Below are 17,570 nucleotides of genomic sequence, written 5' to 3'. Positions count from 1 at the left end.
TTAAGCAACAGATGCAGATGCAAACGTTATGTTTTTGATTCGAGGAAGAAACTGACGCTGGAGACCATTATGTTTTTGTTACAACCTATTTTACATAATTACATTTTGGTTCAACAGCTGACAGAACAAGATGTCACCGCTTTTCTGAAGAGTTCAGGGATGTATTCTTTAAGCTCTCTCCTCATGGGAGACCATTGACTAAAGGTGATGGTGTTGAGCCTTAAGGCTGTCTCGATGCAAAGCGCTAAGAAATGAGGTAAAGCATACATCTGTTCAACACTGCTGGGCTCGGGAAGATAGCGATGGCACACAAGGGCTCGGATCAGACCGAAACCCTCTCTATTCCAGGACACTTGTAACCAAGAGAGAAGCAGCAGAGAGGGGAAGTGGAACCACACTTTTTTGCCTAATCATCATAGTAATTATTTTGGCAAATCCCATCCCTATGTTTGGCTGGGCTTTCAGAACTGAGAGGCACAATTAGCATTCGTTCAAGGGTTACCTTTCACTTGGATCCTGCACAACAGCATATAATGAGAGGCTTTGGAATTAGCTGTGGTAGCTGGAGCTCTTTTGCTGAACAACTCGATCCAATTAAATGCTAACTGAATAGAATATAGGAAAACATTATCCAAACAAACTATAGTTACCAACAAACAATCCATGTGGGATCTATATCATATCTTTATATATATATATTTATTTATTTTTAACGATTTTTACGTGCTGTTTTTTACCACATAGCTCATCAGAAGCGATATTGCAGACTGGAGATGTTTAGCTGTGCTCTTGTTTGAAAGACCTGCCTTCCTTCGTTCAGCAGCAGACATGCCAACAGAGGCCTGTGGCTCTTTGGATGCAGTGTAGCCCGTGGCTTCTCTGTGGCTCACTGCGTATCCTATGGTCTCTGTCTTTCAATCAAACACCTGCTCTCTGGAAGAAGATCTTCAATGTTCTCGGTTATTAAAATGGTTTTATTTCCCCACTGTTGAGGGGATTTGAATTCCTCACTCACATCCCGTTCTCAGTGATAATTACAGAATGTACTTTTTTTATAGTCCTGGAGTCAACAGAAATCCTCTGCCAGCCCAAACTTCCATATAATTTACTTTAGTATCGAACATATGGCCCTTACTTTCTGCAGCAGCATCTAGGAGGTATTCATGCATAATTCAGTAAGTATATTATATATATATATATAATTATATTCAACTTATTGTTCCATATTAATATATATCTTTTATATTAAAAAAATGCCAAGAAAAAACATATACGGTATATATCTAGGCGATATATGTTGATTTGAAGTGGGACAAAGTCAGCAGCAGGTGACGAAGCTCCTTGTCCACCTTGTTAATCACACGCCTCTCCCTGGATCCCTGGCGCCACCATATGTGTGGCAGCGTAGGGAGGCAGTGTGATGGGACCCGGGCCAGCCTCTGCACTGCGGGCCTCTAGACATGATCCGCACTCACACAGATTACTGCGACGAGGAGCCTCACAATACCATCAGATCTGTTTACGGCTGTGGGCAGAGATTAAGGTGCTGCTTATTGCAAATTACGACAACAACAATAAGCACAACAATGGCAGCAGCAGCACACGGCGACGGCGACTTCTCTGATGCATCTCGGTGAATCCACTGACATGAGAGGAGAAATACTGTCGGAGGTGAAGTCTGAGGTGAAAATTGTGAACTATTGACCTTCAAGAAACCGAAATCGCCAAACGTGAGCAGTAAACGACTGACATCAACTTCTCACCTGTGGTCTCTTCCGGTAGTGGGAGGAACTGTATAAAAACCGAGATTCTATAGCGTTCACTTGACTTGGTGTGTGGAGGAGGACAATGTCTCGAGGGCTTTTGGCTCCACACTTTGAACACTACTCCTGTCAAACTGCCTTCATTTAATGCAGCTCAGTAATGGATCCGTGCCGAGTTAACGTATTTAAGGGGACTATTGAACGGCCATTAGCCATACATCTGTACTTGACTTTAGCAACGCAAATTACTTTAACCTCATGGATTTAAAAAAAGCACTCGCAATGCACGGTATGTGTCTTTAATCTCAAGGGCAACCTCAATCACGACTGCTTTAAATGAATAAAAATCAACTCAAATATAATTAATTCAGGAAAATGGATGCTGGTGTGATTTTATTGCAGATAACAGGTTATGGATTGCAGATTATTGTTGTGGTAGCTCCCTTGCCAGGCTGACTCTTCACATATTTGACAGAGAAGCAGGCCTCGCACAATCCATTACATCAAAAACGTACTTTACAATTCCTTGCTTGTCAGTTGCGCTTCCCACTGAAGAATATTCCCAACCGTGATGTCAAAAAACTAAAGGAAGGGAGGAACAAAACAACCCGGAATATGGTCTGAGAGACAGGTAAATCGATACGGCGTTTCTCAGAGCAATAAACATTTTATTAACCTAGATTGAAAATAAGGGGAAGAGAATGAGCAAGAAGCTCTTGATGTCTAGGAGATGATGCAAGTAAACTCCATCTTCCGTCTCCGTGCCTCATGGGAGGTCTGCAACAGACAGGAAATAGAGGTCTGGCGTGCAGGCTGCCGTCCTATGAGGGGCCTCACGGACCTTATGTTGCTCGCTCGTGTTTTAACTGAATTCCGTCTTGACTCAGGGCATGAGCTTGTATCACCTACCTGTATGCGTGTTGCTTTGTTTCAATGTATTTTATAAAGGACATGCTCCTGGGGATACCTACAGCTATACTCTATGTTTATTGAAGCTCTTGTGGTCACAGTGAAACAGTGCTGGGCAGTAGACTCAGTGTTACGTGACTCCTGAATCACCTGATTAACCACCGTAAACAGTTTCCAGGGCCCTCTGAAAACGGCCGAGTTACGTTTCAAGGAGATTGACGTAGGTTTTCGTTTACGGATGCTTACGTCCATGAAGTACGTACTAATAGGTAGCAACACACAATTTCGATTTCTAGGCGGACACCAATATGATTTCACAGAACGCCAAATAGAAATCTCAAACACCAAAAATATAATATTTTTAAAAATGGCAAACACAGTACGAACATATATATATATATATATATATATATATATATATATATATATATACATATATATACATATATATACATATATATACATATATATCAGTGGCGGCTGGTGGTTTTTAAAGTGAGGGAGGAAGGACTGCGCGCATGGTTGCCATTGGCCGGCTTGCACTGTTGGTGTATGGTGGCATAAGAATGTGAGACTCAAGTTGTTTCAGGTTTTGGTGAACTACAAAATAGTAGGGAGGGATAGTTATGTGAATACAATTGATACAAAGCCAACAGTGGCATCACTGTAATTTGAAAGCTGGTGGGCAGCATGTCTTTGAAATGAAATACAAGGGCAGAAGGAAAGGATGCAAAGCCCATTAGTCAAATCAGGCCTACTCTTGATTTGTACAAGTAAATAAAAAAACCTGGGCCAATTTTGCCCTCAAGAAGTTATTGGTTGTAATTTCGCTATGCTTATTTTCCGTTACAATTGTTGAAAAGACTCAAGACCAAAAGTGATGTCATTTAAAATGCATCATGCTCTGAATCATTCACCCTTTCCACAATATCAACGGTCAGAGTAACAAACTAGTAAAATAACAAGGACATTATTCCAAACAACCTGATCTATAGGCATGGTGCCTAGCAAGGAATGTCGCATAGCAGCACCAACGTGAACTTGACACTTGTCGTGCCGTTTGGTTGCCCTATCAAGATTTTTGACATCAGTGAAACCATGAACAGCCCACGTTGGAGTTTTGTCATTATTCATTAGCAAACAGGGCCAGCAATATAGTCGATTGCTAGTAATGCTACCAGTAAGCCATGAGTACCCAGCAAACCATGTAGCACCCACAACACTGACGTTGCCATTACTTTTGGTGATCTCGATTTTGCGAAGTGATGTACCTTTGTCTTTGGTTGCTAAGTTAGCACTGTAACTAAATGAATGGAGTGATTTGTAATTAAACATGAACAATGTCCTCTGTTTCCATTGTACACTTTATTCGCAAATGTTAGAATCTCGTTATCCTTCAGATGATTTCACCTGCTTTGCGTCTCTTAGACTGAGCGGCAATGCAGGCAGAGCGGGTTTGTTATCGACAGTGTTGCCACATTGGGCAGATTTCCCGCCCAATGATACTTTTTCCAGCCTAAGGCCGTGTTCACATCTAGCGTTTTTAAAAAAGATTTAAGATTAAAAAAAAACGCTAGATGTGAACGCGGCCTAACGTGGTTAAAAGTAGCCCAATTAGGTGGGAAATCCATTACAGTAGTCCCGGCAATCTACATTTTTTTACTCTCAACAATGTTAGGGAGGATCTTTCTCCCTCTCCTCAATGGAGAAGCCTGCACTGATAGATATATATATATATGTATACATTATGGCTGTTGGTCTATCCTGTTTAAAGTATGGAATATATATACATATATATATTTATATATATATATATGTGTATTACAAACACTCAAGGAGTGTGCATATAATTTAATCTTTCCAAAGAACATTTCTACTGCAACTGTGCCGACCTCTTGGAAGGGAATGAGCGACTACAAATGGACATACAGCATTAGACCTCCAGTTCCCAGTGTACATTTACGCTCTTCCAGAAATCTGTACGTGAAAACACTGTTCAGAAGATCTGCAGCAAACAAATACATATATTCCGCTCGAGATTCGTGCGTAATTGGGTATGTACCAACTTAATAGTACGGAATTAGGACTGTAAAAGGAAATGCATGTTGTTTTTTTGTCTTTGAAACAAATCAAGGGTCGGGTTTAAAGGGACATGAAAAATCCAACTTTGAAGGTCATTCGGTTGGATTCTCAGGTTGCTCTTGAACACAACAACATACTACTTCAGCGATGCTAACAATAGAAAAAGCCGCACAACAGATCTTAACCCTTACATGATTACGCACCACTCAGAAGGATGCCTCCTGAGTGGTGGTAATCAAAAGTATCATTATAAACGGCTATGTTTGGGAAGGCAACAGCTCTCTGAGTTAGTCACTCCTGCAGATCTGGTAGCAGAGCCAGTGCTGCTCAACGACAGCTGCATTAACGATCCAGGGCCGTGTTGTGACAGGGGCTGTCGCAGATACGTGATCAAGATAAAACTTTCTCTCTTTAAGTATATTAGCATCCAATCCTTTCGACTAGGATAGCTGCTATCACAGTTGTCCCCTCTTACACTCTGTCTTTGGATTTGCAGAATAAAGACCCTGGTGTCAAATCAAAATATGCTTTAATTTGTATGCTTATTCCGACATTCACCCGACATGCTGCTGACACACCAGAGTTATTATTCAAGTTTCATATTATCATAAACTAGATGTTGGTTTGGGCGTTGTACAATAAGGTATCAACTATTATAATTACAGTTAATACAGGTTCTCATGGTAATGCAAAATATTCACTAAGCCAAAGCACAAGACAACGAGAAACACTTCACTTTCTCTCTGACAAAAGATCTGGCATTAGACTGAGAATTTAAAAATGATAATAAACTAAATAAGAAAACACAAAAATTACTACAGAGGAAAGCATACATAGAAGAGGAACATATTGAGAAAGAGAAAGAGAGATAGATAACAACCACAACAGAGAGAGAGAGAGAGAGAGAGAGAGAGAGAGAGAGAGAGAGAGAGAGAGAGAGAGAGAGATGTTGATGAGAGAGAGAGAGAGAGATGTTGATGAGAGAGAGATGTTGATGAGAGAGAGTGAGTGAGTGAGTGAGTGAGTGAGTGAGTGAGTGAGTGAGTGAGTGAGTGAGTGAGTGAGTGAGTGAGTGAGTGAGTGAGTGAGTGAGTGAGTGAGTGAGTGAGTGAGTGAGTGAGTGAGTGAATGAGTGAGTGAGTGAGTGAGTGAGTGAGTGAGTGAGTGAGAGAGAGACCTGAAAGCGAGAGTGTTCAAATATGAGTTTGAACACGTTTCCCGTTGCCAGGAACGACGAGGAGATACACGTTAAATCCAGAAACATACACGGACAAATATATGTATATTAACTTTCGCTCTATGCGTTTGTTTCCCCGTTGAACATACAAGAACATATTAGAGCCACTCTGACACACACATTTCTATATTTGTGATTTCAGCTGACAATGCCTCTATCCCTGCCTCCTGGGGAGTCGCGTTAGGGTCTTGGCGTGTGATGAGAGTGTCAATCAAGCGAGCAGAGAGGAGCGAGCATACAAAACAGTGAGAGAAATTAATTTATTTGCAGAATCTGCTGTCTGAGTGCGTCTCTGCTGAGTGATGTGCCATCTGTCCCCGAAACAAAGACGCCCGACTTGGAGAGGGAAGAGAGGGAAGAGCCGCGTACGACTGGGACACTGGGAGAGGACGGACGGACAGCCCCTAACACCGGGAGAGGACGGACGGACAGCCCCTAAACCGACCGCGCACTCAGGCCTTGGACTGATGATTGTGTGTGTGTGGTTTAAGTCATTGTTACAGCAGGGCTTACACTTGGGAGGAGAGGCATACAGCAAGCACTCTGTTTACCTGTGTGTGTGTGTGTGTGTGTGTGTGTGTGTGTGTGTGTGTGTGTGTGTGTGTGTGTGTGTGTGTGTGTGTGTGAGCGTGCGTGCGTGGGTGGGTGTGCGTGCGTGCGTGCGCGTGCACTCTTGTGTGCGTGCATGCCTGCCTGCACGTGCATGTGTGCCTGCCTGGTTGCAAACAGTACATTGTTAATATTCACACCTGCAGGACTCCACCTTGCTGGGGTACAGGCAGGACTCACACAGCATGTCGACGATCACTGCGCAGCACCTCCAGAACATTGGGTTCCGGGCCCTTATTTCTTAAGCCTGTTTGCTAGGAGTGCGCCAAGGCAAGCCCTCACTTCTCTCCACTATTTGCTGCGTCCGTGAGATGGCGTCTGTTGTTGTTTTGGGTTGTTTTTTTTATGTGCTTTGCAGCCCTCTAAACAAACCGGCATAATGTATTCTTGCATTTTTATTGTTACATTTGAGGGAGCGGTGTGTGTGTGTGTGTGTTCGTGTCTTTCTGTGTATGTATGTGTCGGTGTGTTTTTGTGTGTGTATGTCTCTCTCTCTGTGTGTGTGTGTGTGTGTGTGTGTGTGTGTGTGTGTGTGTGTGTGTGTGTGTGTGTGTGTGTGTGTGTTTACCAAGTGCCAAAACAAACCCAAAAATAAAGCCCAAGGGGGGGGGGGATCCCCCTGCTCAGAGATTAATCCAGCCCCCCCCCCCCCCCCCCCCCCCCTCTGATGAACCACCACAATTATCGCCTGCTCCCACATGTTCACTTAACACCATCCAAACGACGCCCCCGCCTAACAGCAGCCCGCCCAGTCACCTGTTGGTGCAGTGATACACAAAAGGCGGCACGCGGGCCCCTGCAGGCCCCCAGCCGGCCCTGGGGCCCCCAGCCGGCTCCGCAGCCAGCGGCCGACCTACGGCAGGTAACGGCGAACGCATGCATATGGATGTGCAGGGCGGCGGCGGTCGGGGGTGATTGACAAGGAGAATAAACAATAATAACAAGCAAGGAGAGGACAAAAGGCTCGACGGCAGAGGTTGTTACCATGGTGAGCACGGAGCGGTAAAGCAGTGGGCCTGTGATGCCGTGCGGTAGGGAACAGGGTAGTGGTCTTATGGAAACAGCACGGTTCATCATCCAGCCGTGTTACTATGGAGGACGCGTGCTGCTTGGCTTGATACCGACGCATACTGATACACTTGGTTTAAAACGTCCGTTTCTTTACCATTTTGGATTTGTTTATTATTTGCAAGTAGATTCATGGAAATAGTTATTGCATAGAGGAGGAGGGGTGGGTAGGACCGGCAGTATAAAGCCTTAGAGGTGAATCTATGTTGACGCAGTGGTCACAATTTGAAGAAGATGTAATCCACACATAACAAAGTCAGATTTTTTTGTCAGATAATGTGGAAAAATTGCTTAATCCGTAGTACATTAAGCTTAAGTGATACCACAAAAAAGAAAAGTCTATTACTGGAGATCTTCAGTATCCTATAATATTAGAAGACAGCAGCGCGATGTCCGCTACGATGGTTAATTGACAACAGTCAGACTGAACAGGCACAGAAGATGGCCCACATGTTTCCCGCTGCTAACTTAAAGCCATGGAATCAAACGCCATCAATGGATACAAATGATCGGCTGGCTCCTTCTCATTAGGGCATACTGCACCTAAAGCATGCCTGGATTTCCTTCTCCCCCTCCATTTTCCCCTCATCATCCATTCTTTGAACTCTCACCAGTGCATCTGTGCTCAACACAGGGCACAGCTAATTACCAATGAACGTCGGTGGTGCAGCGTTAGTCATTAGCCTTTCCTTTTGAAAAGGAGATGGGGTAATATAAAATACATTGCCTGCCATTAAACATTGAGTAGCCACTATGATATTCTGCAAAACAAGCCCCCAGGGCTGCATCATCTGCAGACGAGTGTTAGCTTACCACACACACCAAAACTGGGCGTGCTTAAAAGATTTAGTGTTGACTACCTCTCATCTCACCCAGCCCGATGGTTGGATATGTGCGTAACCACACGCGCGCTGTGGGTGTGTTTTTGTGCGTGTGTAAGTGTGTGTGTTTGAGTGTTAGTATGTACGCACTGTATGTGTGTTTAGCGTGTGTATGTTGTTTGTTTGTGCATATATGCCCGCATACATATATACAGATTATATATATTATTCCTTTAGACTCCGATAATAAAATGCACGTAATAGCGGATTTATTTGTGTGCACTTTTGCATCCGTGTGGGAGCAGTCCCCTGTAAACGGGAGTCTGTGCTGGTGATGAGCTTTGAAGTGACAGTGTTCATTTAAAATGGATCATATTTGGCCACTGCAACGGACTGTGGGTCTACTAACCTATATATAGTGCATCAGGGACCGTGGCTGGCTTTCATATGATGTGGGAAGAAAAGCTGCTTAGACCTGAAAGCTCATATTTGCCTGCGGGCCTCGGAGGAGGAGGCTGTGAATGTGTGTGTACTGGAGGAACTTTAAGGAGCAGTAAATTGTCCGCCATGCATTCTCTTTGTCCGGCTAAATAACAAGAGAACAATCTCCCAGGACGCCCCTCTCCAGCCCGATGGGAAGGCTGATTTATTCCAGCAGAAACATCAGACAGCGGAACACGAACAGAATGAACAGCAGCAATAAAATGCCTTTATAAAAAACAACATATTTATGGCAGATGATATCATCTTTAATTCAAAAGAAAACGGCAACATTTGACCTTTGGAAAACGATCGGGTGATTGTGTTCATTAACGGCCAAGCGAGCATTTCGAACAAACAAGACGAACGGAAACACACAATTGCATCGGATATATCTTCCGTTGCAGAAGACTACATTTTAGCAAAACATTGCTGCATTAAGTTGCATATTTATGAGCAATAGATCGTCTCGCCTTGCTTTCTTGTGCTCAATTGGCAGCAAGAGTCTAGGGCAAGCGACCAAATACGGTCATTATGCCAATTAAGCCTCCCCTACTAGTGTGCTGGGCTGAGAGAGGCTCCAAGGGAGACCGATAAAAGAAACACAAAATCAACTCCAACACCCTGGCAATAGCCAGCGAATCTGCCTCGCGGCCCCATGCATCTACTGAACAAATAAATAACTTCATAGATAAGAGATGAATTAATATCCATCAACACATCGACCAACTGTCGGCGTTGAAGAGGCTGACCGCATGCATCAGTAGCACAGATGGATCGGCCAGAGGGTGACCAAACACAGCTACCCTGATGGGGTTGACAATGTCTTTGAGGGCGGTCTGTCAGACATGTGTTACTCACAGTGGTTAACTTACACCAGGTTCAGGCCTTGGGAGTGCTGTTAGCATAGCAGGCACTCACACTCTTTGAAGAACCCTTGTGGGAGCGACATGTTAACTGCTGACCAGAATGGACTAATATAGTGTGTCGTGTTAGTTGCACCAATGCACCATGCCAGCACTACCGGGGGTGATAATACCATCAACTAAATCATGGGATACAAGGAAATCACCAACATGGTGACAGAATATATTATTTGACACTGGCGAATTCTAACTGAATGAACGGATAAGAGAAAAAAATGAATGGATGAACCCATCAATGAATGCAGCGTTATACGCCCATGCATGACTTCAAAAAAACAGAAAGCAAAAGCTGTTTCCCAATCTCGGAGCCGGAATCTAACACGGCTCGTGCTCGGATGATATCCGATACAGATCCGTGTAGACACACAGATAGAGAAGGGGGATAACTACCGCCCACTGTCTGTCTGTCTGTTTGCATGCGAGTCGACACCCCAGAAGCAGGGATATGAACGGACGGGTGGGGATCGTTGGAACGTCCACGGACTCTGGCCGGTGGCGGGCGCCAGGCCTGTCGGCTGCCGTTCGCAAATGTGTACATCATCCCCCCCCCTCCGACCGCTGACGGGTCCTAACGCGGATACAGAGAGCCAATCAGCTCCAATATAGCCACTCTGCCTCGGTGACACGTTTTGGTGTCCATCAAGGCCGGCCGCGTTCTGCCGGAGAATCATTACCTTAAACAACAGAGCTCTAAGATGAGAGGATTGACTGGATATCTCCCTTGAACCGTTCCTCCCCTCATCTCCCTCCCTGGCGTTTAGCCTCCCCCTTCCTTACAGTTAGAGCCGGGAGGCTGTGGGCGTGCTGTGCACTGCGTCTCCTTAATAGGGCCGTGCATGGATTTGTGTAACAGTAGCGTCATGTCAACGGTATTAATGACTCATTAAGACAGGCAGCACATGTGAAGCAGGCAGGATTGTCTTTGTTTTTGAGCTTTGAACACGGCTGCTGCACACATCTTCTAATTAAAATAAAAGGTTTGTTAACAAAAACAAACCTGTTGCATTGAGGTGACCGAGGTGAGCCATTAAATGTGAATTCACAAATGCTAGAGACAATTTGTGTTACTTAGACCTAGTGAACTCTTAGACAGTGAACCACAGAGAGAGAGAGAGAGAGAGAGAGAGAGAGAGAGACAGAGAGAGAGAGAGAGAGAGAGAGAGAGAGAGAGCGAGAGACGAGAGAGAGCGAGCGAGAGCAAGAGAGAGCGAGAGCGAGAGAGAGAGAGAGAGAGAGAGAGAGAGAGACGAGAGAGAGCGAGCGAGAGCAAGAGAGAGCGAGAGCGAGAGAGAGCGAGAGCGAGAGCGAGAGAGAGAGTGAGAGTGAGAGAGAGCGTGAGAGCGAGACGAGAGAGAGCGTGAGAGCGAGACGAGAGAGAGCGAGAGAGAGAGTGAGAGTGAGACGAGAGAGAGCGAGAGAAAAAGCGAGAGAGAGAACAAGAGAGTGATAGAGAGAGAGTGAGCATGGTGATGGGCACATGAAGTAGATGGCTCCCACACCATCTACAAAATGGGCCCTGCTCCTAGCCTTCTGCCATCACCTCCTCCGTGTTCTCCTTGAAGGATCCTCGTTGTCATCATGCCAATGACCCACTTCTCATAACCGTAACAGAAGGCTGCGGCGTCGACTGTGTGTTTGTCTTTTCCTCATTCTCTTTATTGCCCGCACCCACTAGATAACTACTGTGCGCCGTTGCTGTGCAATCGCCCGTGCGGATGAATGGTGATTGGCGCGTGGCTAAGAGTGGGCGGCTGTGTGGTGATTAATCAGCACTACGGGGTTGAGATGAGCCCGGTGCAGATGGATCCCACTCACTGGGTGGTGGGACCCAGCGGGGGGGCCCCTCTCCCTCATGGCTCCGACCGCCGGTCCTCGGATGCTCAACAGCTCCGCGAGCTGGCCCGCCACGGCGCCACTCTGTCCTCGCGTCGAGCGTTCACACTCGTGGTTCCACAGCTCGCTTGGCTGCGCTGCCCGCGCTCTCCGCCTGGCCCCGCCTCCTCCCTTCCTCCCGTCCGCCCTTCCTTCCCGCATTCTTCAATTTTAGCTTCTATTCTTTCTTTAGTTTGTTTTTCCCTCCTTTGTGCTCGTCTTTTATTCGGTCTCTCTTTGTCTACGTGCTGATGCATTTATTCACGGCGTGTCTGCCGTTGAATTGTCACACTGATCTTTAAACTAGCGGGCACAGCTATCCACATTCAGCTGCTCGTGGCGTGTCGCGTCGCCTCGCGGTCGTTAATAAATTACACCCTGAGAATTGCACTTATTTCTCTTCGGGAAAATGTCCACCATCACCAGGCCTCCTGGTAATAGTGCGTCGCGGTAAACAAGGTGCACACTGGCCACGCCTCAGTGGACGGTCACAAATCACTAAAGAAATGGAAATACACGAGCAAGGTTTTATTCATGCATCCACAATATCTCCCCCTAACTGGGTGCGGGCTGAGCTCGGGAGAAAAGGTCATCACATTAACTTCCTTTCCCTCTTACAAAGCAGAGGGGGGTCTGGTCTGACCCTCTAGATGTGCCGCACTCTGCTGGAGCGTCAGCCAATAAAAGGTTATCAGGGCTCAATGTATTAATCCTGCGGCGCGCCTCACCCAGATGGGAAGGCATGCAAATCGCCGCCCCATCACGCTAAGCTTTACACTTAACACGGTAATTGCGCTCTTGTTCTTGGAGCCAACTTTGTCTGAGCGGCGCCTGCATATCCATGCTCCCAGGAACCTTATTCCTAGACTGAAGGAGTATGAGGCATCTCTCGCTGAAGCACGATCCAGGATATGGACTTAACCCAGTGGTTCCCAGATGGGGGATCGCATCCCCTAGGGGTACTTTGGAGCACTGCGGGGGGTCACGACTAAATTGTGAGTATTTGCACCCTTTTTAATGTTAATGTTTACACTGTAAATAGAACGCAAATACATTACTGATGTTCGTTTTAATTATTTTTCTCCCAAAAATGTTTTGTGCCGGTGTAGCGGGAACTCAGCTGAAAAAAATATCTTAGAGCGGTTTGAGAGCCACTGGACCAAAACCAACTGAAAACTAAAACTCAATGCAAGGCATGTTCCATCGCGCGACCATTTTGCCTAACCCTCTCCCTCACCCCACGCAGTCCATCACACGTCGCTGGGGAGGACAGATGAAGGCCTCGCCGGGCCCCAGTCACACTCCGAGGGCTGTTAGCTTTAGCGCTAGCAGAGCCCCTGATGGGTGTCAAGATGTCCGCCGTCACCACGCAGTCAGATGAAGTGGAAAGTAGGGGACGGCCGGCACCGTGAGGCCATCACCACGGGGAACACATCGACAGCCCGAAGCCCTCGGGGGCTCGGACACGGTTTTCCGTCTGACACCTTCTGATTGGACAGAAATGGGGTGTGGATCCGGGATCGGAGCGTCGAGGTCAACTCAACCCGGGATGCGTCCGGTTCCGGAGACTTCTCCTCTGTCTGGCCGTGGACTCGGTCTCCCTGCGTCGTCTCCTCGCCTCCGTCATGGAGGTACCTGTGGCCCCCGGAGGCTAAGCATATGCTACTTGCAACCTTTTGGGTGTATTAATACTATTGGATTGGCTCGGCGTGGTTCTGTATTATTGTGTTGGGGACTCGCGGTTGACATTATCTGAATGCAGAATGTGTTTTCGACTTCATTTTCTCCCCACACTAATGCGGGCGTTATGTAAATGAGTCTGCGGGGGTCCTAGGAGCCAGTCCTCAGCGCTCGTCGAGGAGCTGCCGCTGACAATAAAAGACGAAGGTTTAAAGTAGAAAACACCATGAAGAATATATATGTTGTTTCCCGGGCGTTCTTTTGAATTCTTGAATGGCTACTTAGTAAAAGTCGCCAAATAACTTCCGCTAATTAGCTTTAATTACTTATCCGATCGGGGCGCTGATTGAATAATTAAACATTGGAAATTGCTAAGTTTACATGCCCTCGGGTTATCAACGTTGTAAACTCGCTGCACTGACTGACATCCTGGCTGGAGAGCTGACTGGGACTATACACATCGATACAGATACAGATAGACACACACACAGATAGGTACACACACAGATAGACACACACAGATAGATACACACAGATAGAGACACACAGATAGATAGACACACAGATAGATAGAGATACAGGATGACTTCTGATCCCACAGGAAATTATTCCTGCCGTTACAGTCTCTCAGCTCGCTCCAGAGACATCAAAGTAAATATAAATATTATGAACATAGACTCAATATGCATTTTACCAACAGCAGAATGAAATTAAATACGCTCGTATGTAAAATACTACTGAAGCTAAGTAAACTAAGGGGCTCTGAAAATAAAGTAATAATTGTCTCGGGGATATTGCAGGCATCTCGCCCAGGTCATCTGCATATGATAACTAGTAAAGTTCAAACAATATACATAGTAGATTATCGGGTTCACAGCCAATATGCTGCTTGGTTGTGCTTCCTACCATCCACACCACCTCCAGACGAGCTTCCTCGCGGTTGACAGAAGCCACAATCAGGGCGTGGCCGTTGAAGGGCACAGACAATGTGGCGATCGACTGCACGAGGGGAGTGTATTGAAACCCGCTCCTCCTCCTCTTCTCCCGCCCCCCCCCCCCCCGCTCACTCCTGCGGTCTACCCCTCCCACTCTTCACAGACAGAACCGTCGGGGACAAAGACAACGGGGACTGTGCCGGGACAGCACTCGATGAAAGAGGGGGGGGGGGGGGGGGGGGGGGCGCAAAGTGATGCATCTCTTACCTCGGCTGACCCCCCCCACCCCACCGCACCGCACCGCACAATTACCCCCTTTTCTCCGCACAGAAACCAGAAACAATGACTAAACACAGATGCCCCGAGGAGGATCATCAATCACCGCTCAAAACAAAAGGCTGGAGGATCAGGGGCTGGACTGGTGGAGGGACTGCCAAGCCCAGCCCGGCGGTGTTCATTATGGGACCTTGAGTGGGGCGGGGGTCCCCATGGAAATGTGATGAGGGGGGGGGGGGGGGGGGGTGATCGTTACTCGGTGGTGCCAAGGAGCCCAGACCGTGTTAAACGGGGAGTGTGGTGGAGAAGCCCCTCCACCAGCTGGAGTGCGGTCCACGGCTGGTGGGGGGGGGTCATCTACATGTCTGATTCTGAAGTGCAGACCGAACCGAGTTAACCCGCACGGACACACGTCTGCTCACGATGGACGCACGCATGGACGCACACACACGCAAGCAGGAAGGCACGCACCTGCACGCACCACCACCGACACACACCCACACGCACTTACACACACAATCATACAGGCTGACCTGCACGCACACGCACGCTCACACACACACACACACCCTCAGTAAAGCAGAGCCAGCCGAGTGGGTAGAGCCTCACCTGTATGAGAGACTCGCTCAGCCGCTCCTCGTCCACCTGCAGCACGATGTCCCTGATCTCCTCGTAGGGCAGCCGGAAGGAACCCAGGAAGATGGCTGTGGAGATGGAGCAGGAAGCACAGAACACAGTCATTACCTCCATCTGTTTCAGCCCTCCAGTCCAGACCAGCGGTTACACGGGGAGGGATGCCCCACTCGTCTCTCTGGGAGAACAATTGCCAGAGACACAACTACATGTCACCACAGGGATGCAAAGAAATCGAATGAAATGCGCTCAGGGGAAAGGTTTTAGTTAAACCACAACTCAAGTACAAATCAAATAAGACTTGACTCTTTGGAGAGCTAAAGTGAAGACAGCGAAGCTAAAGACTTGTGTTCACATTATATTGTACAATGCGCACAATATAATCTGAACATGTCGTTACCTCCAGTGAACGTTTACTTCCCCCAAAAGAGATAACAAAAATATAATTATAATACACATTGATCATAATAATATAATAAAATGAATATTATATTAAATATATATATAAATTTTATATATATATATATATATATATATGTATATGTTTATATATATATTAGCGATGTCAGTTTAACGCGTTATTAACGGCGTTAATGCAAACCGATTTTATTTTTTCTATCGCCCGATTGACGCTCTTTTGGCTTGGCAAACGTTGTCGTTTTCTCACCTGCTGTCTAGCAACAACTAGTCACGTTACAAAAACGACAACACCATACCGGATCTAGCTACACCGGAAAAAAAAAAACAAGCACGCCGCACAAACTTGTTGGGGCAAGCAAGGATACGGAGCGGGTGAAAAACTCCTTAAAAGTGTGTGTGTTTGTGCGTCACTCGAGCCTGCTGCACGAGAGTTCAGCGTTGTCATTAGCTGTTACGTCTTTCTGACCAATCGCAGTTCAAGGCCCACCTGGGCTGTACCACTTTGGGAGGGGCCGCTCAGTTTCTCCCCTCTAGACAAAATCGACTTGGTTGCAGGAGGACAGCTCAGGCTGTCCTCCTGCAACCAAGCCCCACCAAAAAAAAAAAAAAAAAAAAAAAAAAAAAACTCAGACATCCTCGGACAGGAAACAATAGAAATTAAAATAATAATGATAATTATTGGTGCTGCAAGGAACTTTTATAAACGCAATATTGTTATCCCGCAATAATCAGCCGGACAGCTCCGAAACGTTAACGGCCCAACGGGAATTCTCCCGACTCTCCCGATTACCAATCCGCCACCGTTATCCGCCAGTGTGTGTGTGTGTGTGTGTGTGTGTGTGTGTGTGTGTGTGTGTGTGTGTGTGTGTGTGTGTGTGTGTGTGTGTGTGTGTGTGTGTGTGTGTGTAGGCGTTATCCGATAGCCTGGTAATGTGTATAGGCCTATGTACGGTAGGAATATTCATACTGGTTTAAACAATAAATGTTATCCTTTTTCCCATATTTGCTGAGCAAGAGTTTTGTTAGAAAGTACAAGGGATATTTAGAATAGAAAAAAATGTGCGATTAATCACAAGTTAACTATCACATTCATGTGATTAATCGCGATTAAATATTTTAATCGCTTGACAGCAGTAATATTATATATATATATATATATATATATATATATAATACAATAATAACAAAGGAAACGTTTTAAATGTGATACAATTATGAATAATATAGCCGTCATTAATTATTCACCAAGACTATGAAACTTAAGAGTCATTTTGAGAAGTTAGCGTAGCTAGCGTTAGCCGCGCAGGATGCTCCCTGGGGTTCCGAGCGGTCGGGGGTCGGCTCTCCAGGTGGGATGCCTGCCGTGAGGAGAGGAGCAGGGGATGGATCCAGGTGGAAGTCACCACTGGAGGTGTGGTAATGAGCTGGTGGACTCGCTGAGCAGCTGCCTCACAGCTCGAGCACTCCACTCCACTCCACTCGGATGTGTGATGTATGTCTGTAAGTGTGTGTGTGTGTGCGTGTGATAGTAACTTTGAGTGCGTCTGTGTGTGTGTGTGTGTGTGTGATCGGAAGTCTGAGTGTGTGTGTGCGATCGGAAGTGTGAGTGTGAGAGTGAGTGTGTGTGTGTGTGCTGCGATAGTAACTTTGAGTGTGTGTGTGTGATCAGAAGTGTGAGTGTGAGAGTGAGTGTGTGTGTGTGCTGCGATAGTAACTTTGAGTGTGTGTGTGATCAGAAGTGTGAGTGTGAGAGTGAGTGTGTGCGTGTACGTGTGTGCTTCTATTCTTCGGCGGGTGAAAGAGAGACATAATGTCTGTGTCTGTCTGTCCTGTGTTTCGTCATCCAACACTGCCTATTT

General features: G+C 46.4%; 1 protein-coding gene across 1 annotated transcript in view; it reads right to left on the bottom strand.

The window, feature by feature from the left end:
- The window catches only part of diaph2 (diaphanous-related formin 2), a 378,439-nt gene that overhangs the window by 42,910 nt on the left and 317,959 nt on the right, over window positions 1–17,570 (bottom strand). The window contains 1 exon segment of the mRNA XM_056600149.1: window positions 15,268–15,362. Within this exon segment, the coding sequence (XP_056456124.1) occupies window positions 15,268–15,362 (95 nt within the window).

This window comes from Gadus chalcogrammus, chromosome 10 (genome assembly GCF_026213295.1).
Source record: "Gadus chalcogrammus isolate NIFS_2021 chromosome 10, NIFS_Gcha_1.0, whole genome shotgun sequence".
NCBI classification, from domain to species: domain Eukaryota; kingdom Metazoa; phylum Chordata; class Actinopteri; order Gadiformes; family Gadidae; genus Gadus; species Gadus chalcogrammus.
The sequence above is the reverse complement of the archived record's forward strand: the minus strand, read 5'-3'. Positions and strand labels throughout refer to the sequence as shown.